Source organism: Phaethon lepturus, unplaced genomic scaffold (assembly GCF_000687285.1).
Source record: "Phaethon lepturus isolate BGI_N335 unplaced genomic scaffold, ASM68728v1 scaffold2254, whole genome shotgun sequence".
NCBI lineage: Eukaryota > Metazoa > Chordata > Aves > Phaethontiformes > Phaethontidae > Phaethon > Phaethon lepturus.
The window spans coordinates 17270-39928 of record NW_010535263.1 but is presented as its reverse complement, the minus strand read 5'-3'; the positions used below and the strand labels follow the sequence as shown (position 1 = coordinate 39928).

At 37.3% G+C, this 22659-nt stretch overlaps 1 protein-coding gene across 1 annotated transcript in view; it reads left to right on the top strand.

The window, feature by feature from the left end:
• Window positions 1-22631, top strand: part of DNAH3 (dynein, axonemal, heavy chain 3) — a 60216-nt gene extending 37585 nt beyond the window's left edge. The window contains exons 37-59 of the mRNA XM_010285741.1: window positions 231-360; window positions 853-1089; window positions 1465-1568; window positions 2649-2943; window positions 3381-3560; window positions 4573-4696; window positions 4790-4946; window positions 5911-6054; window positions 6665-7331; window positions 7461-7626; window positions 7942-8158; window positions 9112-9294; window positions 10192-10390; window positions 11302-13443; window positions 14360-14585; window positions 14916-15160; window positions 16617-16733; window positions 17798-17952; window positions 18727-18894; window positions 20342-20484; window positions 21058-21262; window positions 21909-22046; window positions 22223-22631. Of these exons, the coding sequence (XP_010284043.1) occupies window positions 231-360; window positions 853-1089; window positions 1465-1568; window positions 2649-2943; window positions 3381-3560; window positions 4573-4696; window positions 4790-4946; window positions 5911-6054; window positions 6665-7331; window positions 7461-7626; window positions 7942-8158; window positions 9112-9294; window positions 10192-10390; window positions 11302-13443; window positions 14360-14585; window positions 14916-15160; window positions 16617-16733; window positions 17798-17952; window positions 18727-18894; window positions 20342-20484; window positions 21058-21262; window positions 21909-22046; window positions 22223-22576 (6696 nt within the window). The 3' untranslated portion in view covers window positions 22577-22631. The remainder of the gene's footprint in view (window positions 1-230; window positions 361-852; window positions 1090-1464; window positions 1569-2648; window positions 2944-3380; window positions 3561-4572; window positions 4697-4789; window positions 4947-5910; window positions 6055-6664; window positions 7332-7460; window positions 7627-7941; window positions 8159-9111; window positions 9295-10191; window positions 10391-11301; window positions 13444-14359; window positions 14586-14915; window positions 15161-16616; window positions 16734-17797; window positions 17953-18726; window positions 18895-20341; window positions 20485-21057; window positions 21263-21908; window positions 22047-22222) is intronic.
• The last annotated feature ends 28 nt before the right edge of the window (window positions 22632-22659 follow it).

Here is a 22659-nt window from a genome sequence, read left to right as displayed (position 1 = left end):
CCTGCTGAAAACTTCTCTGTGGCAGAAGGAACTTGTTTTCACCATCAGATAATGATGGTTTGATTTTGTGACTGCTTAAGTACTGCCTCACACAGGTCCCTTCCTGATCTTCCCTCTGCCAACCTGGAGAATTTCTGATGCCTTATGTTTTATTGAGAGAGAATTGAGGGACAGTGGGAAATGTGGCAACTCCTGCATTGTTTTAAAGCCATTTCCTTTTCTCCTGGTAGGTCAATGACATGTTTATGTGGCTAGTCCAGCCCTGTTTAGAGTTTATTCACCTTCATTGCAAAGCTATTGTACAAACATCCTCTATTCATCTGAGTTACAGCTTGATGAAACTCTATACTTGTCTGCTTGGTAAGTACCCTAAGCCTTATTCTTTTTATTTCAATTTTTCTTTTTTTCCTGCTGTGTCCCATGACAAGATGCAGGTTATCAGATGCAAGGAAATACCAAAGGAATTCCTTACTGTTGAGATCATAAAACAAAAGTCCTTTCTCACTGATCAGTATTAATAATAGTTCTTTGACTAGCATACAGAGCTTTCACATTTGGATGCTGGTGTCGTTACAAAACTGAACATGAACTTGTGTGTGTGTTCCGTGTATTTTGCTTGCTGTTTGCTATCATCTGAAGAAAAGAATTAGGACCCTTTGTGAATATTTTTTCTTTTAATTTTTTTTTTTGTAGACAGTATTTTACACAAAGATCTTGACTCTGTAGATTGCCTTTGTTCTACTGAAGACAGTGCTCTAAGTTTGTCTCAGAATACTTCTGCAAAAATGCATTTTGAATCGGGATTTATGGTTATTACTGGCATTTAACTAAAATTCAAAATATGTGTTTTAGATGAAATAAAGCAATCTGAGGAAGAGGAGAAGGAAAGCATGCCTAGTCAGCAGATCATCTTGTGGCTGCAGGGGCTTTTCCTTTTTGCTTTGGTTTGGACAGTTGGTGGGATCATCGATGCAGACAGCAGAAAGAAATTTGATTTGTTTTACCGCAACTTGCTAATGGGAATGAATGATGAAAACCCACGCCCTAAAAGTGTGAAGCTTACCAGAAACAATATCTTCCCAGAAAAAGGTGCTTCTTCATAACTGTACTTGCCTGGCTTTTTATAAAGCAATAAGAAAACATGGCACTTTAAGGGAGAATAGAGTGCCTGGCAGATGTTAAGTCTGCAGCAGAGCCACCATCTGCCAAGCCTTGGGCTGCACAGTTGGGAGCTCTTTCCTGGCTCTTTTAACCAGGAGTAGCATATGCCTCATGTTGTACTCAAATGATGTAGCTGAATCTGACCTTAAAATTGGTGGTGATGGTGACTGGGGTGGGGGAGGGTATCTCGTGTGCTAAGAAAGCCTTCATTATGTCAGAGTTTTGGACATGTCACACTAAAATGATTATTGGTTTTATTGTTTAATCAGTGGGTTTTCCTATATTGTGTTTTTCAATTAACAGGGAGTGTTTATGACTTCTATTTTTGCAAGCGTGGCAGTGGGCAGTGGAACTTGTGGACGGAGTACATCACAAAAGAAGAGCAAGTTATCTCCCCAGGGGCTAAGGTTTGCACTGACATCTTTTCTTACAGAAAATAATTATTTGACTAATGATTTCGAGGTATAAATCAACTACCTTAGCTAGCCTTGATTCTACTATATTAGGCTGTTTAATGTTTGATCTGCAACGTTTCATTGATCTCTGTAGGCTCCTTTTCATGCTTATGTCTTAATTGTGGTACGGTCAATATTGAAAGTACTGCACTGCAGGTGAACATGGAGCCCTGAGGTTGGCTGGTGGTTAAAATTTTTGATTCTGCTTTTGTCTCTGTAATAGCATCTGATATTGGGGAAATCATGGTAAGAAAAAGCCAAAGCCTGAATTTCTGTTCCTTCACTTTTGTTTTCTGTGGTTGATATCATGATATTATAGTATGAATTAATCAGAGAAAGCAAGCAAAGAGACTCACTACTTCTTTGGGGTATGGAGAGCAGTACTGAGTGTCCTGGATCCCCTCCATTTCCAAATAGGGGCACTCACATTTTTGAATGGCAGCTGTGAACTCAAGAGAAGTGTAGCACAGCAGAGATCAGCAAAAAGTACCTATTCTGAAGAAGAAATTTCAAGACAGCTTAAGTGATGTTTGTTCAGCTTTTCATTCCATTGTAGTTGCAACTGTCATGTCTATTAAGTATATAAGAGATGTAAGGTTACATTTCATTCTGCTGTCTAAAATCTTTTCTTGATGTCTAGTGCACAGCTGCTAATGATGAGTGGAAAATGAAGAAGAGGAAAACATTTCCAAAGGGAAAGTTCCTTTCCCTTTGCACAGTAGGGGAACAGAATTAAGCCATACTTAACCCTTCAGTTCTTCTTCCAGGTTTTATATAGTGTCTATGAACCATAATATAGATTGATAGATAATCTAGATAATACTAGTTGTGCTATTTACTGTATGAACACTGAACAAGAAGTGGGGCCATACTATCTACCAGAACCTTGTTATAGCCTAGGTTTTCAGAGAAAATAATTTTTTAAAAATACATTTGTGCTATAGGCTTCCTGTAGTTGCCTGCAAATTTTCATGTTGATTAAGGTATTAGATATTTGATTTTTATGTGCTATTTTACTTTCCTGTGTAACAGGTATCTGAGCTGATCATTCCAACAATGGAAACTGCCAGACAAATGTTTTTTCTTAAAACGTATGTGGAGCATAATGTCCCTTTGCTTTTTGTGGGTCCCACTGGCACTGGAAAATCAGCTATAACAAATAATTTTCTACTACAACTTCCAAAGCAAAGATACATCCCAAGCTTCATCAACTTCTCTGCAAGAACCTCTGCTAACCAAACCCAGGATATTATTATGTCCAAGCTGGACAGAAGAAGAAAAGGATTATTTGGACCTCCTTCAGGGAAAAAAGCTATAATATTTGTGGGTAAGACAGTTTTTTCAGGGTTTTTATATAATTTTAATTCTGGCTTTAGGCAAAGGAAGTGATCCACTGAGACTAGTAATTTTGGGTTGCTTCAGCACGCTTCATCTTTTTCAGGCACCCACAGAAGGATTAGCACTGCCCCCTGCTGAAAGATTTCTAACTGTTTAAGTGGTGGTTGTCTTCAGAATAGTTCATAGTGTTGCAGTGTGACACGAAGTAAAATAAAATCACCAACCACACTAAGTTAAACCATCACCTCTAATTATGCCTGTGAAGTATAGTGTCGTTGGATTCTGGTTAGTTAAACTAAGGAAGCAAGAATAACAAGACAACCTTTTTCAGCCTCTACTTCAGTTATTTTTTCTTCTTAGCTTTGAAAGAAAAGCATAATTCCTAAACACTGAAGCTTTTTTATTCAATGTCTGTGTTCTCCATAGATGACCTAAACATGCCTGCAAAGGAAGTGTATGGAGCACAGCCACCTATTGAGCTTCTCAGACAATGGGTTGATCATGGTTACTGGTATGACAAGAAAGATACATCCAAGATTGGTATCATAGATGTGCTGCTTGTTTCAGCTATGGGTCCACCTGGGGGAGGCAGGAATGATATTACAGGTAAGAAATATGTTACTGTGGCAAGTAGGTTATCTAACTGACTGAAGTTAAGAGGCAGGTTTGGTTTTGCTGATGCCAAGTTCTATGTTTACCTATTGCTTGTAAACCTACAGGTACATTCACTGGCAGGCTCTTTCCAAATAGAAGTCTGTATGCTCAAGGTCAAATCTGTACCTTTTCCAGGGGGAGTCTAATCAACCTTATCAACAAAAACCAATGTTTTTAATGTTGATTAAACTATAAATTATGAAAATAATTCTAAAATTAGAGAATTGGACACTTTTTCCATTTTCTATTCTTTGGAAAAGGGAGGAAATACATCTTCTTGCCAAATTTTTCTGGCAGTTCTCTTGTGAAATTGTATCTCCTGCTCCTAAGAGCTGCCTGCATTTACATACAAGCATGTTGCCTGCAAGTCCATGATTCCTCTCATTTCACCATAAGGGAGGTTGTATTTTCTAATGAAAAAGTTATGTCAGTAAAAGCCCTAATGTATATACAGCTACACCATTATAAGGCACTTTATGCTACTTTGCTTCATATAGACCTTCTAATACAGGTATAACTGTATGTTCTCTGAGGAGGCTTTATTAAAATAACTATTCTGATACAGCTGAATTTGTAAAATTTACTAGCGTATAGACTGAATTTTTTTACATGAAAACAAGATACTTGATTTTGTAAAGTTTTAACTGTGTCGTATCACAATCAACAGGGCTAATGTGAGCTGAAATGTAAATTTGGGTAATAGTGGCCTTGTTGTAATGGAGATTCATGTTTTTCATATTAAAAACAGTTATTCTAAGTGAAAGACAGATATAAAATATAAACCAGTATATTTCTTTTGCATCACTGCTGGGGCAGAAATTTGCTGGAAACAAAATCATGGAGCTGGAGCCAGATTCAAATGTGGTCGGTTGAGTGACAGTCAATCCTAGATGATGTTAGCTGAAAGGCAGAAAAATGTTTAGACATTCCTAAATCATCCTGCATCTTTTTGTGTGTATTACAGGACGGTTCACACGGCACTTGAATATTGTATCTATCTGTTCTTTTGATGATGACATATTAACCAAGATTTTTACTGCCATTTCTGATTGGCACTTCAACAAAGGCTTTGAGCCTGTGTTTCTAAGGTAATGTGAATATACTTCTTGTAACACCTTTGTCATTTTTTCTCCTGCAATTTATCTGCAGAAGCTAAAGTTGTGTCTCTTTTCCATCTTAAGGCTGGGTAAGATGATGGTCCAAGCGACAATGGTGATTTATAAAATGGCGGTTGATAATTTTCTCCCAACTCCTTCAAAATCCCACTATGTCTTTAATCTACGGGATTTTTCCAGGGTTATAAAAGGAGTACTGCTCTGTCCACACACTCATTTGCAAGTAAGTTGTGGTTTTATTATGTTGCTGTAAGAAAGAGCAATGGAAAAAGAATATTATTTTTATAATATTAGTAAATACATGAACTGTGATTTCAATATATTTGCAAGGTTTAAAATCAGGATAGTTCCCGAATACCTTGCTATATATTTTCTGTCTGTTTCTGAAGGAGACAACAGTCATTTTTGTTAATATTCTTTACATATATTGCAGTCCAAGGCCTGTCTGTTAAGGCTGTACATCAAGTCAAACAATTCCTCTCTTGAACTTGCAAACTAAATATGCAAAAGAAACAAATGTGGGAAAAGACCCAGTATCTCTCTTTTACAAATGGCAAGCTCCTCAGTGAACAAGACTGAATAATTTAGCCCCGAGTTTGCCTGGTGTCACAAACTACAAATGAATACTGATAGATGTGTATGATTTTCATCCTTCTACTTTTTTCCATCCATTTTCAGTAAAATGACAGGTTAAAGGAGTATTAAAACTTTTATTTCTGTTGGGGTAATGTTTCTGGTGCGGAAACAGAACAAAACAGCTAGAAGCTATTCAGGGGAAATCTTAGCCAGCAAGTTTTGGGCAGGGCTTGGGTTAGAGCCTTTGAGTCGTATCTTTGAAAGATTTATTCTTTACTTTATGTTGGAAGGGTGGGGAGATTTGACACAGTAGAGAAAAATGCTTTGATATAAGAGTCCCAGTTTGTATTGGCAGGGGAATTGGACTAGATGATCTATAAAGGTCCCTTCCAACCCAAACTATTCTATGATTCTATGGGTAACTAGGTGAGGAAGCCAGTTAAATTAGCAGATGCTGAGCCATGTGCTGAATGGCTTGGAATTGAAAGATTCCTACTGAGTTCAGTACAAGATATAGCAGAGTCCAGATGGACATGTCCATCCATCCTTTTGTTTTTAAACAAATCCTGCCTGAGCTATATTTACCCATTTTCTTGTATTTATGTTTTCAGGATGGAGATAAACTGATCAGACTTTGGATTCATGAGGTTTACCGAGTTTTTTATGATCGCTTAGTTGATGAGGAGGACAGGAAGGTATTCTTTCAGATGGTACAGGAGACAACATCAAATAGCTTCAAGCAGAGCTTTAATAAGGTATTTTTGGGTAATGAGCTGGGACCAAGAATGAGACTAATGCATTTTCAGAAATACTTGGGCATTGAGATTGCATTAGTATTGGACACATTTTGAATTATTTTGATCAGTGCATTTGAAAAGTATGGATGGTCTTCTATTCAGTATTGAGTATTACACATATTCTTAGTCACTTTTGTACAAATTATTTCATATCATAATGATTCATAAAGGACTCTGTGTTGGTACAGAGCACTATGTGGAATAAATGTCTTACACAATATTCATCTGTGCTTTTGCTTAAGTTAGTATTTGGATGAGCCAATGGGAGTAGTGGATACTTTTCTGATAAGCCTTTTGGGAACTTGTGCTGTATTTGACAGCAGAATCTCTCTGTGAAGTATGCATATGTGGAAACTTGCATGTCAACCTACAGTATATTCCCCATTTAGGTGGGGTTTTTTGTGTGTTGTTTTTTTTTTTTTTCCTCCAGACTAAGGTAATGACTAGAATAGCTGGAAAATAGTGCTTCCCACAGTATTATTACTATGTAGATAAGAATGATTATGACTTTAGGGAAAATAATTCTCTAATATTTTGAATTATCTGTTGATTTTTGTCTTTTCTCTAGGTACTGAGTCATCTTTCACCTACTGGAAAAATCTCTGATGACAGTATTCGTAGCCTGTTCTTTGGAGACTATTTGAATCCGGACAGTAATGTAAAAGTGTACGATGAAATCACAGACTTAAAGCAACTGACAACTGTAATGGAATACTACCTTGAGGAATACAACAATATCAGCAAAGCACCAATGTCTTTAGTCATGTTCAAGTTTGCTATTGAGCATATCTCAAGGATATGCAGAGTATTGAAACAAGATAATGGACATCTGTTGTTGGTGGGAGTTGGCGGGAGTGGCCGACAAAGTGCTACCAAGCTAGCCACCTATATGAATACCTTCGAACTCTTTCAAGTTGAAATTACAAAGTCCTATGGAATCAATGAATGGAAAGAAGATGTTAAACGAGTCATGCTGAAAGCAGGTGTTGGTAACAAGAATGTGTCCTTTTTGTTCTCTGATAATCAAATAAAAGATGAAGCATTTGTAGAAGATATCAACATGCTTTTAAATACCGGTGATGTGCCTAATATCTTTGCAACAGATGAGAAAGCTGAAATTGTTGAGAAAATGCAAGCTGCAGCAAGGATGGAGAACCGGAAAATTGAAGCTTCACCACTTGCTATATACAATTTCTTTATTGAAAGGGTGAAGAAAAATTTGCATATTGTCTTAGGTCTGTATACAATGTCTTATTTCTTAGAATGTTTTTTCTTAGGCTTAGTTTTTTCTGCTTCCTGATGCCAGACAAACTTAGGTAACAATTGTGATTTTTTTTTTTTAATTTATTTTATTTTTTTTCTAGCCATGAGTCCGATTGGAGATGCATTTCGGAATCGATTACGGATGTTCCCTTCACTGATAAACTGCTGCACCATTGATTGGTTCCAAACATGGCCTACAGACGCTTTGGAAATGGTTGCTAACAAGTTTTTAGAGGATGTTGAACTTGAGGATGACATTAGAAAAGAGTATGACTTGCAAACGTTTGTTCCCCTCCCTCTCATGCCCTCAACATACTTGATCAGGAAACTGTTCTTATAAATGGACAAAGCTAAGTCAACTCTGGGATTTCAGTGCAAGTCAAAGATACCTAGATAGATATATCTGATGTTTCTGAAAATCAGGCCATTCTTTGAAAGGAGTCTAAAATATTTCTTATAATGAGGAAAAAACAATTCTGCCTTCACTAACAGTAATATCATTTCATAAGCTTAGGGTAATTTCCTCATAATTAACATAAAGACAGATTGTATTTTCATAGTAATGTGGAAAATTTTCTTTAGGGTAGTGTCAATGTGCAAATATTTCCAAGAAAGCGTGAGAGAGCTCTCCATCAGCTATTACACTACACTGCGAAGACACAACTATGTGACACCAACTTCATACCTAGAACTGATTCTTACCTTTAAGACTCTGCTGAATAGCAAAAGGCAAGAAGTTGACATTATGAGAACTCGTTATCTTATGGGACTTAAAAAACTTGACTTTGCATCTTCACAAGTAAGTTTCAGATGAAAACACTGAATATGTGCCATATGCATACTTTAGTATGGGGTCTGTATAAGCTAATTAAAACTTACAAAATAAAACTTATTAAATTCTCTCTTCACTATATTCATGATACTATTGATAGTTTTCTACAGAAAGCCGTCAGGAGAAGTTAGATTACTGCGTAGTCATTTTAAGAAATTGTGGTATGTTCATTCGGATTATAGCATTTAATAGAAGGCTAAATGAAATTGATAGTTCTCATTAAATGTTGAAGAAATAAACCTTACAGATTTCATTACATTCTCAAAACGTTATATGGAGAATCCATGCCTCAGCATCCTAATACCTATTACCCTTTCCAAAATAGGGGAGAAGTTGAAGAATGTTGTAAGACAATAATAAACATTAATTCCTGAGTAGATTCCATGTAGGAAATTGATGAGGTTCTAGGTAAGTAAACCACTTTTTCAAGCCATGTGATCCAGGGATTGATCTTTGCAAGATGCAAAGTGAAGGGTCTTCCAGGTACTTGCTGGATGAAAAACATCCAGTTTGCAGCTGTTGTTGTCACTAATTCTGCATTTCTTTCCAAGTTTCTTTTGGATTTTGTTTTCTACCTGTGCAATAGAGCATTATTGGAGGTTCCAAAACCTGAAACTGACTGTGAGGAAAAAATACAATTAATCAATTTATTTCTCATTATTGAAATTAAGTAGATCATAAACAAGGAAACATACTGCATGGATGATTAAAACAAAATCCTTTTAAAAAATCTGTTTAATTAAATACAACAGCTCTAAAAAATAGGCTAGAGAACTGTTTTAATAATTACTTGAATCAAATGTCCCTTTTTAGATTGTATTAATATAGTGTCTTCTGATCTTTCTTCCGAAGACATCAAGATGTGAAATGCATGCAATGTTTACACAAATTTTTCTTTTATTTCCTGTTATGTTCATCAGGTTGCAGAGATGCAGAAAGAACTTACTGCCCTTCAGCCTGAACTGATCCAAACTTCTGCAGAAACAGATAAAATGATGATCCAGATTGAAAAGGAAACAACTGAAGTAGATGCAAAGAAGGAACTAGTGTCAGCAGATGAAAAAGAGGCTAATGAAGCAGCAGCTGTTGCTAAAGCTATTAAGGTAGCGTACAAGGGCTTGAGCCTGTAGCATGATGGGCTCCAAGTCTTTCCAAGTAAATGGGAGTTGTGATGATGTGTTAATGGTATGATCCAAGCTCTTAAAGTAACAAAGCTGCAAGGAACGATGAATGAGATATTCCTAATATAAACAAGGTAAATTTTGGCTGTTTGGAGTATGACTGTACCTCACAGTACTGCATAGCTTCCCTTTCTAGTTCACATCCCAGAAGCTGTATAGCTCTTTTTCTGTACTAATAGTATTATCTTTCTCAACAGATTGAGTAATGAGGTTATACTGTTTCCAGGCCCAAAGACTGTTTAGAGTTAGCTGAGGCAATTTGGCATAGCGCTGCATGGAGCCCTATTAGGCATAACCTAAGAGAGATTGCCATAGCCAGACATCTGCAGCACATAATTTCCCGTGGGAAGCTGCAGGATTCCTCAATATTGTTTTTGTAACTAGTTGGAAATGTCAGTGATAGATAAGATAGATAATTACTGAGATCTGAGTACATGATAAAGAATTTAAGCTACACAGGATGTATTTTTACCTGATGAGCACTGTAAGATTTAACTTAAGAACAACCGTATCTAACCTGTATTTTAATTCTCCTTGTCAGACCAGAGAGACTTTGATCTTGAAAGCTTGTCTGGCTTTTTCAGCTAGTAGTTCAGCTTATGGAAGTTACTAATTTCTCTATGAAACTTTCCTCCTTAAACTACACAGACAAATTGTGAAAGTAGTTTTCTCTCCAAGAAACACAATGTTGTGAAGAGTCTTTTTATTAGGTATTTACAAGCAGTGAAGTTTCTCTGAGGCTGTGCTGAAGTAGGGTAATCAGGTTGCAGACCTGGTATTGTATGAAGGTTTACAGGCTTCTGCCCAATGTCTTAACAGGATGAATGTGAAGGAGACCTTGCTGAGGCCATGCCAGCTTTGGAGGCATCACTTGCAGCTCTTGATACCCTGAATCCTTCGGACATCTCTCTTGTGAAATCCATGCAGAATCCACCTGGTCCTGTTAAACTTGTCATGGAGAGTATCTGTGTCATGAAGGGAACTAAACCAGAGAGAAAGCCTGATCCAAGTGGCAGTGGTAATGATGCGGTATTTGTTATCCCTGCCCTAGGAATGCTTGGGGTACTGCTGTGTTGTACTAGTGAAGTGCTTCTGGCGTGAATGCAGCCATGTGCACTAAAAGTAATTTTGCTAGCAATGACTTAGAACTACACTGAATAGCTAAGAGCTGTTTTTGCCATTGTAACATACTGCACTTGCTGGACACTGTTGTACAAGCTTTGTAAATATTATCCCAGTTACTAGCACAAAGTCATTTCTTCAACTTGATTTGACCCAATCTTGAGATTTGCATTGCCTTGAGGAACTCTGGGAGCTAGAGATGTGCTTGTGCACCGTTCACCTGTATTTCCCCTTTTAATCCCTGCTACCAACTCTATCAGGTATACTGGGATACAGAATTCTAGCTATACCCCTGCCATAGGTGATTACTCTAGCAAGCTCTTTCGGTGTGGGTATGTTGTTATTGTGGAATTGCACAGGATTTGCGAGGCAGGAAAGGAGAGAGACCTTTTTCTTCCACTTTTCTACCTTATGCCCCCACCATTCAACCCTTTGTAATTGAAAATAAGAATCCTATAAATGTCTTTCATCCGAAACTGTTTTATCTAGATTAGGAAGAAATACTTTCACATAGTTACTGATTTATCTAATAAACTATACTAAGAAAGACTGTATAGTAATTTGTTTCCCTTGTTTTGCTTGGTTGATTTAGAACTAACATGTAATTTCTAAATATGACATAGGTTAGTGATGCTGAAGTTCCCGTCTGAATTTCTTTAGGTAATGACTTTTCCAAACTAGTTAACAGTGGTTGCATAGTAAAATTCTGTTGCAAAATCAAGATATTAATTCTTCATATTATGTTTCAAGTATTTTTTCAGTTTGAACATGCATGTTTTAAGCCTGCTTTTGGTATTTGCAATATAGGTAAAATGCTAGAAGACTACTGGGGGCCATCTAGAAAAATTCTTGGAGATCTGAAATTCCTTGAGAGCTTAAAGACGTATGACAAGGATAACATTCCTCCTGCTATAATGAAGAGAATTAGAGAGAAGTTTATTGATCATCCAGATTTTCAGCCAGCTGTCATAAAAAATGTCTCATCTGCCTGTGAAGGACTATGCAAGTGGGTGCGAGCCATGGAAGTGTATGACCGTGTTGCAAAAATGGTTGCCCCAAAGCGTGAACGTTTGAGAGCTGCAGAAGGATTACTGGACATTCAAATGCAGAAGCTAAAAGTAAAACAAGCAGAACTTAAGGAGGTAGTTGATCGCCTCCAAGCTTTGAACGATGAGTTTGACAATATGAATGACCGGAAGAGAGAATTGGAAAACAATATTGAACTCTGTTCACAAAAGCTTGTGAGAGCTGAACAGCTAATTAGTGGTCTTGGTGGAGAGAAAGATAGGTGGACAGAAGCTGCACGTTTATTAGGAATCCGGTATATAGACCTTATAGGAGATGTACTGTTATCATCAGGAACTGTGGTTTATTTGGGAGCCTTTACTGTAGATTACCGTCTAAAATGTCAAAAGCAATGGCAGGTCCTGTGCAATGAAAAGAACATACCGTGCTCCAGTGATTTTAGCTTAAGCAATACATTAGGGGATCCAGTCAAAATCCGTGCATGGCACATTGCTGGATTGCCAGTTGATTCTTTTTCCATTGACAATGGCATAATTGTTTCAAACTCAAGAAGATGGGCTTTAATGATAGATCCTCAAAGGCAAGCTAACAAGTGGGTAAAAAATATGGAGAAAGCTAACAGGCTGTCAGTTATCAAATTAACTGACACACATTATGTGAGGATATTAGAAAATGCTATTCAGCTTGGAACACCAGTCTTGCTAGAAAATATTGGTGAAGAACTCGATGCTTTCATAGAGCCCATTTTATTAAAGCTAACATTCAAACAACAAGGAGTAGAATACATGAAATTAGGGGAAAATATAATTGAATATTCAAGAGATTTCAGGTTTTACATAACAACTCGCTTAAGAAATCCTCATTATCTTCCTGAAGTGGCTGTGAAAGTTTGTCTACTCAACTTCATGATTACACCTTTGGGTCTTCAGGACCAACTTCTTGGAATTGTAGCTGCAGAGGAAAAGCCTGAGCTAGAAGAAAACAAAAATAAACTGATTATAGAAAGCGCAGCCAACAAGAAACAACTAAAGGAAATAGAAGATAAAATCCTGGAGATCCTTTCCAATTCAGAAGGAAACATCTTAGAAGATGAAACAGCAATTAATATTTTGTCTTCATCCAAAGAGTTATCTGAAGAAATCTCTGAAAAGCAAAAAATTGCCTCTGTAACGGAATTGCAAATAGATTCTACTCGAATGGGGTATAAGCCAGTTGCTATTCATTCATCTGTTGTCTTCTTCTGCATCTCTGATCTGGCAAACATCGAACCTATGTACCAGTATTCATTGAATTGGTTTATTAACTTGTACATTCAATCTATTGCTAGAAGCAAAAAGAGTGAAGATCTAGAAAAGAGAATTAAAAATATAACTGAGCATTTCACAGTAAGCATCTATAATAATGTCTGTCGTTCACTGTTTGAAAAGGATAAGCTGTTATTCTCCTTCCTTCTGACAGTAGGCATTATGAAGGGAAAAGACCAAATAGATGATGAGGTTTGGCGTTTCCTACTGACAGGAGGTGTTGCTTTTGATAATCCTTACCCCAATCCAGCTCCAGATTGGCTATCTGACAAATCGTGGGCTGAACTCGTACGTGCATCTAGTCTGAAAAACCTCCATGGACTAATGGAACATGTAAGAGAGAATTTTTCAAAGTGGAAACTAATATATGACTCTGTAAGACCCCATGAAGAAGCCTTCCCAGATGCATGGAGCACACTGATGGGGTTAGATCGCATGGTTATTCTCAGATGTTTGAGACCTGACAAAATTATTCCGGCAGTACAGGAGTTCATTGTGGAAAATATGGGAAGAACATTTATTGAATCACCTACTTTTGATCTTGGAAGAAGTTACAATGATTCAAATTGTTGTGCTCCTTTGATTTTTGTATTATCACCAGGTGCTGATCCTATGACAGGTGAGATTGGTATTAAAAAATCTTTTTTTTATCTGGTTAAATGGCACTGAGGGTGACTAAACTGTTAATAGTGTAGGCCCCTTCATTTGATCTTTTAAAGAATGCAGTGATGGAATATCAAACATTTGCGTCTGCCCATATTTATACAATGATAGTAAAATTACTAGAGGGTGGAATGAATGTAGTAGTGATGAAATGTTGAGGTCTCTGAGCAGCAATTTAGGACTAACAGCTTGTAACATCCAGACCAGTTTATAATTTGTACTTGTGTTATAATTCTTCCAGTGCGTGTTTGGGACTTACCGAGTCTTTGTTACAACCCCTCCTCCAGAAAGTTTCCTCCCTCTCAGTTACTAATTAAATCGTGTGTGTGACCACACTTAAAAACACATCTGTTAAATGTCCTTTAAAAAATAACTACCCAGAGTATTTTTAAACCTGCTTTTCTGACAAAAGAATTGTAATACGGAGCCATACCGTAAGGATGTATTTCCAGGAGGTACTGGTTTTGATGGCAAAGCTGGAGAGTTATTTTTAACCAGATCTAAAGATCCCATTTACAGCTCAAACCCCATAAACAATTGTACCCATGCAACAGAGAGAGTAGAGAGCTGTAGTGCAGGCTGGAACTGAGCACTCAGGGCTAAAGGACAGGCATTTAACCTGGCTAGTATTTTAGGTTTTTTAGTATTACTTTATATACCTAAATTTTAGCACATGCTTCAAACACAGTGACTGATACAGCATTCGATACTACTTCTGGGTTGTTGAGGTGTGGTTTTTTCAATTGAGTAAAATATTTGTTGACTTTTGCCCCTTTAATTACTGTTTACATTATTATAATGATGACTATAATATAGATCTACTTTCTAAGAGACTTTGTCTTTGTTTGCATGTGTGAAACTTGCCATCGTAGGTTTGCTAAAATTTGCTGATGATGTTGGCATGGGAGGCACAAGCATTCAAACTATTTCGCTTGGACAGGGACAGGGCCCGATAGCAGCAAAAATGATTTATCAGGCTATTACTGATGGAACCTGGGTAGTGTTACAAAACTGCCATCTTGCAACTAGCTGGATGCCTGCGTTGGAAAAAATCTGTGAGGAAGTTATGGTGCCTGAGAATACCAATGATAAGTTCAGGTAGGAGTTTTAATATTTTGCTCTTTTTAATGGGAGTATTTCTTGTTTGCTGAAGAGACTAGTAAAAAGAAATGAAACTTCTTCTGTGTGAACAGCTAAGTGTTACATTCATACCTTTTATGTGCAGTGATAAAATTAAGATACTTAATTAGGATGTCATCTTTTCCACCTGTCCAATATAATTTACTTTATGTCTACATTTTACAACAAATTTAGGTGTTATCATGATAGTTAAACAAGGAATAAAACTTCGTCTTCTGCAGATCAGTATTGAAGATTTGTCAATATTGATGATTTTTCTGATAATGTGCTTTTTAAAATTCTTTTCAGGTTGTGGTTAACTAGTTACCCATCAGAAAAGTTTCCTGTTAGTATCCTCCAGAATAGCATCAAAATGACGAATGAGCCTCCAAAAGGAGTTAGAGCGAACCTTCTTCGATCATACCTTAATGACCCCATCTCTGACCCTGTGTTCTTTAGCAGTTGCCAAAAGCCAGAAATGTGGCAAAAACTGCTGTTTGGCCTTTGCTTTTTTCATGCTGTTGTGCAGGAGAGGAGAAACTTCGGCCCACTGGGTAAGTTTTAGATATCTTGCAGATTGTTTCAAAAAGATTAGTAGATTTGAAATGCATTATTGGAGCCTCTCTGTAAAAAGGCAGTATTTTTGTAAGAAATATTACAAGAGTGCAACCTGTATTGCACAGAACATAATGACGTTTAAAAGCTGTTGTTTGCAGGGATTCTTATTCAGGTAAAGCTACTCTTGAAGCTACTAAAAGTATTACTGTGGGGGAGGACTAGAAAGTACCAGTTTTTCAAGTAAACATATTATACAGTAGTTAAATTATAGCTTACTAAATTATTAATTTATTACTGTAGTTCTTACTAACTAACCATCAAATCCAGTTCCGTTTTAAATTTTCATAATTGAAGATGTGTCTTCTTCAATTCTGCTTTTGTTATTTATGTATATACTTTGTTTTATCAAAGCTAGTGCATATGTTTACTTGGTGTAAAACAAATTTATGTAGCTGCAGTGTGGTGTTCATAACACAGCAATTAAAAGATATATGTATTAGTATGATTTGTGCATCAGCTTTTTCTATAATCCTGAAATATTTAGAAAACTGTATAGAATTTCTACATAAAATGTAGAAAATTGGAATTAAAATGTATGGAATTACAGATTCTATTTTTATAACTATATAATGCTTACACTCTCCACTGGTGTACATAAAGTTCTCAGCCTTCCATTCCAACTGAGTCTGTCTTCATCATAACAGATTACTGTTATGAAATACTGTATTTTGACTGAAAGCCACTGTCCTTATTTTAATAGGCAGCTGTTTAAATAAACACTAGACTGCCAGTATGAAGATACTTATTTATTGCTTTAAAGTAAAGATACAATTTTTTTAAGTGACAAAGAGATCATTTTTAAAAGCAACATCTACTGCTTAATGTGACCAGCTGTCTAGGAGAAGGATAGTTGCAGCAATAGCCCTTTTTTTATGGTTTGTGCTAGGGATATAGGTTTTCTGAAGGATTCTCTTATCTGGACTATGCTCCTATGTGTTTTTTTTTTAATTGTACTCTCACTCTGAATGTCATATACAAACAGCATTAATAGATGGGCAAACTGATTAAAAATTAAAATCAATCAATGAATTAAAACTCCTGTTCTCATAGTCTCCAGATAGCAACAGATTAGCTGAAAGCACCAAGCAGGTCTGTGTTCTACTTCAGGTAAAATATAATTTTTCAGGAGTGTGTGATGCCAAAATGCCTGTGCTTATGTTTTCGTTCTACAGAATGATGCTAATAATACCTTAGGATATAATATTTTTATGGAGTCATATTCTCCCCGTGCAATAAACGGCCTGGTAAATGCCAGGGCTGCTTCTAGGTACTGCCTGGCAGCTGTTATCTTCAGCTCTGTAGTAGCAGTATAGTACCAATACCATCATTTCCTGAGCATGGCTATCAGTATGGTGCACCATTATGCTCTGTATTTTTTTCTGAATTGAACAGGTTGGAATATTCCATATGAGTTCAATGAATCTGACCTCAGAATCAGTATGCAACAGATCCAGATGTTTCTGAATGAATATGAAGAAATCCCATTTGAAGCTCTGACATACCTAACAGGTACAGGCATTGCACTCTCTAATGTGTTGACTTTGGTAGGCACTTTCAGCTGGTACAATGATAAACTGATGAGTTCTTGACAAATTGAGTGGATTCCATTCAGGTTTACTTTCTTGGACTTCCACATAGAGACAAGCTGGATCCCAAACCCTCAGATGTCATTTCTGTCTTGGCTCATATATAGCTAGAAGAACTGAATGGTCCAGCAAAGCTCCCGGTCTTTGTTTAATATATGTCAAATAAAAATGTCAATGGCTTCTGTTCCACCTTAGCTGATCAATATGATCCTGCCACAGTAAGCATTGGCAGTTGTACCAAGATGTGATAATACTCATCGGTTGAAAGCAGGAGGTGTTGACCTGTGTGAATAACCTAGTTGCTGTGGCTATTCACTTCTTCTCAGATAGCTGCTTTTTGGCACCTCCTTTGTCAACCTTCTAAAGATAATTCCTGATTTTTGCTAACATTATGAGTAGCGTTATGACAAAGAATTTCAGGAGTCAGGAGTAAAGTAACAACTGTGAGCTTTTAGCTGTTTTCTGTATTTTATATCAGTGTAAACCTCCCCTCATAGCTTGCCCATTACTTAAATCTCTCCAACCCCTTCTGCAACAGGGGTATTGCATATTTGCGATCCCTTGTTTTCTACTGTATACATACGTAATCAGGTTAAGTTCGCATGAAAGGAACAAGACAACAGTCGGCTATATAGCAGTATTCAGATTTTGGCAGTTCTAAAAATTCTTACTAATGAGAATTTCAAGCAAAAGGGCTGTCATTTAAAACATGAGATTATTTACTGTGGCATGAGTAGCAGTCTCTCAGACCAACTCATAGCGTTCCTTAAACCTTTCATCATCAAGACACGCAAATTTGGCTCATAGTTCCAAAGGTGTTAAAGTTCCTAATTTCCATGGAATTAATTGAAGTATAGGGCCAAAAAGCTTTTGGAGATCTGGAGCTTCGGAACTTCAACTTACTAGAGCTATACATTACTGCAAAACTATTTTTATTTGTTCATTAACTTCTAATTTTTCAGTCTGGTTTTCTTTGTCCTTTCCCAGGGGAATGTAACTATGGAGGTAGAGTAACAGATGATAAAGACAGGCGTCTCCTCCTGTCCCTTATTTCCATAGTCTATAGCAAGGATATAGAGCAGGACAAGTATATGCTTGCACCTGGAGATGACTACTACATACCACCACATGGTCCCTATGAGGTGAGAAGATAACAGATGTAATTTCTGTCTGAGTTACTGGGAAAAACCTTATCTACATTGTACTTCGGTATGCTGAATGTAACAAATAGAAAATAAAAAACATAAGATCACAAAGCTATGCCACCGTATATCGTATGTATGAAATACCAATCTGGTACTTAATGTCTAACACACCCCAACAGAGGTGTAGTGATCATTCAGTATTCTGATGTTTGTTGATGGAAACCACCCTGTGCAGGTTTCCAGTACAGTTCTAAAAAGCCAGCAGGGGTCAGGCTTTAGGAATTTACAGGGTACTTCTGAACCCTCTTGCAACCACTTTTTCCTTGAAAGCAGTGATCCGGATGAGAAGGTGGAATGGCAGGTATATACTTAGTTTTCATCCCCTTTTTCCCTTCTACCAGCTGCATAGAGATAATGAATGTGCTCAAATCCCAACTATTTGTGTAGCCTGCAGTTATAGGGGTGATACATATGGCATCCTACCCTCTTCTGTGACTCCTTTTATATTTCTACATTGTAGGAATGTACATTCCTTTCTCTTGCTTTCTCTTGCTACTTACATGAGGGTGGTAAGAACAACTCCTCAAGTGAGTCTTTGAACCTTCAAAACTTTTATATTTATCTCTGTGGACTGAGTAAGTCAATTCCAGGATGCATTTAATTGGGAACTTATGTGTTTGTAGATGGGAAGATTCTGTCCAAGCTGGGTTTACTGATGATTTATGAATATATCATTGCATGATTTACGGTATGTAAATGTTTCTTCTACAGTCCTACATCGAATACCTACGAAGTTTACCAATTACAACACACCCTGAAGTGTTTGGACTTCATGAAAATGCAGACATCACCAAGGATAACCAGGAGACTAACCAGCTTTTCAGTGGAGTGCTCCTGACTTTGCCTAGAGAAGCAGGGGGAGGTGGCAAGTCCCCTCAGGTAACTGGGAAGAAAGATCAACTCGCATTCTAGAAAGGTGCCCTTTCCTGTCATGCCATAGGTCTCAGAGCAATCCAACACCTCTCATCACATGACTGTGGCACTGGAAGTAGATGTGAATGTCCCTGTAGAGAAGCAGACAGATTTGGCATAGAAGAACCTTTAAAGATGTAAGATACTCTAATGGCTTTGAATTCAAATAGGTTAATACCACACAACCCCACCTGGTTGAGTAGAACATGCAGTTTGAATAGGAGCGTTTCTTTCATATTTCATACTTTAAAATAACAGTGAAGTGCTTCACTTTGGTCATGAATTGTAGTTAGAGCACAGTTAACAATCATAGCTGGTAAATCACCTCAAATCACATCCATGTGTAGGCAATTTTAAAGCATGACATTTAATTCCAGTTTACAAATTCCAATGATGGAGGTTCATGCACTGGCCTAACTTCATCCAGCAGTGGTTTGTATGACCATCCCTGCCATTCTCACTAGGGGACAGACTCCAGAGTGCCAGGAAATGATACCAAGTCATTCAACCATCAGGCAAGCAACAGAAGTCCATTAGAGGCAAAAGTCATCTTCCTGGTGAAGTCTGTGCTATAATGGCACTTCCAGTCTATGTTATTACTCATTGAAACCTTGTTTTTTGAGATACGATTTTTTGCTTCCCCTTGGCTGCTTCAGTTTCTACAGTCCCAAACACGTAACTGCGTTTGTGACTTGTGTGGCACAGAGAAAGGGGGCAGTTTGGCAGAATGGAATCACTTGGATACAGACCTCACTGCCATGTACCCCTCCATGGGACCTGGTTGTGAAGATGCTGGGAATTTCTTTCCTTCATTCTGTCCTGGCAGCTCAGGTTACTCGGGCCAAATCCACGCCCCTTTGAGACATAGATAAATGACCTTTCAAGCCCCTCAGATTTGACATCCTATATTTTATACACAAGTGGATTCTTGAGAAGTGGAATCAATGGAGCCTCATTTCCTGGGGAGTTTTCTAGTGATCGTATTCTCTGATGTCTAATATGCTGTAAGTAAAGCTTCTCTTGTGACTGGCATATTCATATAGTCTTCCCATCATTTTCCCCATGCTGCATACTTTGTCTTTTCCTTCATTATGGCAGTAGTAGGATTATGCTTGTTTGCTCTGCTGTTTCCTTAGAAGTTCCCTAAAACTTTTTTGCAAATTAAACTGAAATTACTAACAAATTTAAAATTATTGAGAAACGAAAAGGAGCAAGCAGGCACATGCAGAGACAGACATGATGATGCACAAAGAGTGAGAACATGCAAGCTTTATTTCTTTAGGAAAATGGCCTAAAATACCTATATGGTTATACAGAAAAAATATAAAATCTATAGTGTTTTGTGGAATTTCCTGAAAAAAGAATAGGTGAAAAAAAGGGAAATTCCTCATTCACTGCAAACATGTGATTTCAGGAAACTGTTGAAGATTTGGCACAGGACATCCTATCCAAATTACCAAGTGGTTTTGATGTTGAAGAGGTTATGAAGATATACCCAGTACTTTATGAAGAGTCCATGAATACAGTTCTTAGGCAAGAACTAATTCGATTTAACAGGTATGGCTCAGCGTTGTGTCACACTACCAATACTGAAATATGCTTGTGTTCATCCGTGCCAGCCACTCACAAGCCTTAAACAGTTATAAGTCTTTTGCAATACATTGTTCTTAACGTGATAGATTCTGCTTTGGATGAACCTTTTAAAAAGACTTGAAAGCTGCAGCTGACTACCTGAATATAGAAATAGTACCTGTATTCTTGGAGTATGAACTTAAATCAGATTTGAGTTTGTTGTGCAGAGGTAGGGCAGCCTGCTTTATCCTTTTTAAGTCATACTCAGGCCCAAATATTCACAGCACAATATGTTAATTAGTGTTACAATCTTTAAAGCTCTTGTCACTTGATTTCCCTTGTCTAGAATGGGAATTTTCACTATCTTTCATTTCTCTGTGTGTTTTTTCTTTGTTTGCTTTTCTGAAGTTTAGTAAGAGTTTTGATAACTACAGGTGAGATAAGGAATTTCTGACAGGACATTTACCAACTTGAACTTCATTCAAGTTGGACTCAGAGGTCTTTAGCGAGATAGTAAGAAGTAAATACTGAGACGGCAATTTCTTTTTTTATCTTAAGGCTCACTGAAGTTGTTCGGAGGAGCCTTGTTAATTTAGGTAAAGCCATTAAAGGCCAAGTGTTGATGTCATCTGAACTTGAAGATGTTTTCAACAGCATGCTAATGGGAAAAGTACCATCAATGTGGGCTGCCAAATCCTATCCATCACTGAAGCCACTTGGAAGTTACGTGTCCGATCTCCTCTGTCGTTTGGCCTTCTTCCAGGTATGCTAAACTGAGACTGATAGGTCTAAGGACTCGATAGTTGAAAGCCGAGTGGGCAAAATATGTATCAGCACCCTCCGCACTCAGCAGTACCCTTATAACTCCAGATTGTGAACTACTTGCACATACTCATGACCAAATATATAATGTATTAACAGCATTGGAATCAGCTGGGCAATTGCTCAGCAGGGTGAGTTGGGAGTATAATCCTTTGGTGCTAATCCAGTGCTGCATTTGGTAGTTTCCATTTTTCTATTTCTAGAAGATGCATTTTACTTTGCATTGATACCTTAATGACTTCCCTGCTCAAAATGTCCAAATTCTTTTTTTTTTTTTTTTTTTTTTTTTCTGGCTAGTATCTAGACTTTACCTAAATATGCTTATGCTACTTTCTGAAGTTTCTTTCTTAGTAGCACTAAGTTCTGATTGTTTCAGAATGAGTGATTATTTTTGTTTTTATAAATAACTGACTTCTGTCACTTGGCTCTGAGAAATATAGAACTAATGATAGTATCCAAGGGTCCCATCAAGGTTTAGATCTCATTTTGTATCTGAAAGACATCCCTTTTGTGGTGAATTGGCACAGTGAAGCCACAGAATGTATTTTTTTTCTTTTCTTACATTTGTTTTTTCTCTCCATATTCAGGATTGGGTCATCAATGGGCCACCCACAGTCTTTTGGCTCTCAGGATTCTTCTTCACTCAGTCTTTTTTGACCGGTGTTTTACAAAACTATGCCAGAAAATACACCATCCCAATTGACCGTATTGGATTTGAATTTGAGGTAAGAAAATGCAGAGGAATTTTGTTTTTCTTGAACAACTTGAAACATGTTCTGGAGCAGCAAGGAATAGAGTTTTCAAGTGAAAAGAAATTTTATTTAAAGGAGTAATTTCAGACTATCACTTATAGGATTTAATATAGTCCAGATAAAGTCAAGCAATGGTTTAATCATTCTAGGTAATGAAACAGGAGCACATGATGGAGAAAATGCCAGAAGATGGGGCTTATGTGAGAGGCCTTTTTTTGGAAGGTGCACGATGGGATAGAGAATCCTTGGTAATTGGAGAATCACTTCCAAAAATCCTTTATGATTCTTTGCCCATAATTTGGCTGAAACCTGGAGAAAGTTCCAGATTTCTTCATATGAACATCTATTCATGCCCCGTGTACAAGACAAGTGCAAGAAGAGGTGTCTTATCCACTACTGGCCACTCAACCAACTACATTCTCTCAATTGAACTCCCTTCAGACAAGCCCCAGAAACACTGGATAAATCGAGGCGTGGCTGCACTATGCCAGTTAGATGACTGAGAGTATGCAAGTCAAAACACTCGCGTTTTGTTATTAAAAGATATATTTTATTCCCCAATGGCTGCAATTTTATTTTTTTTATA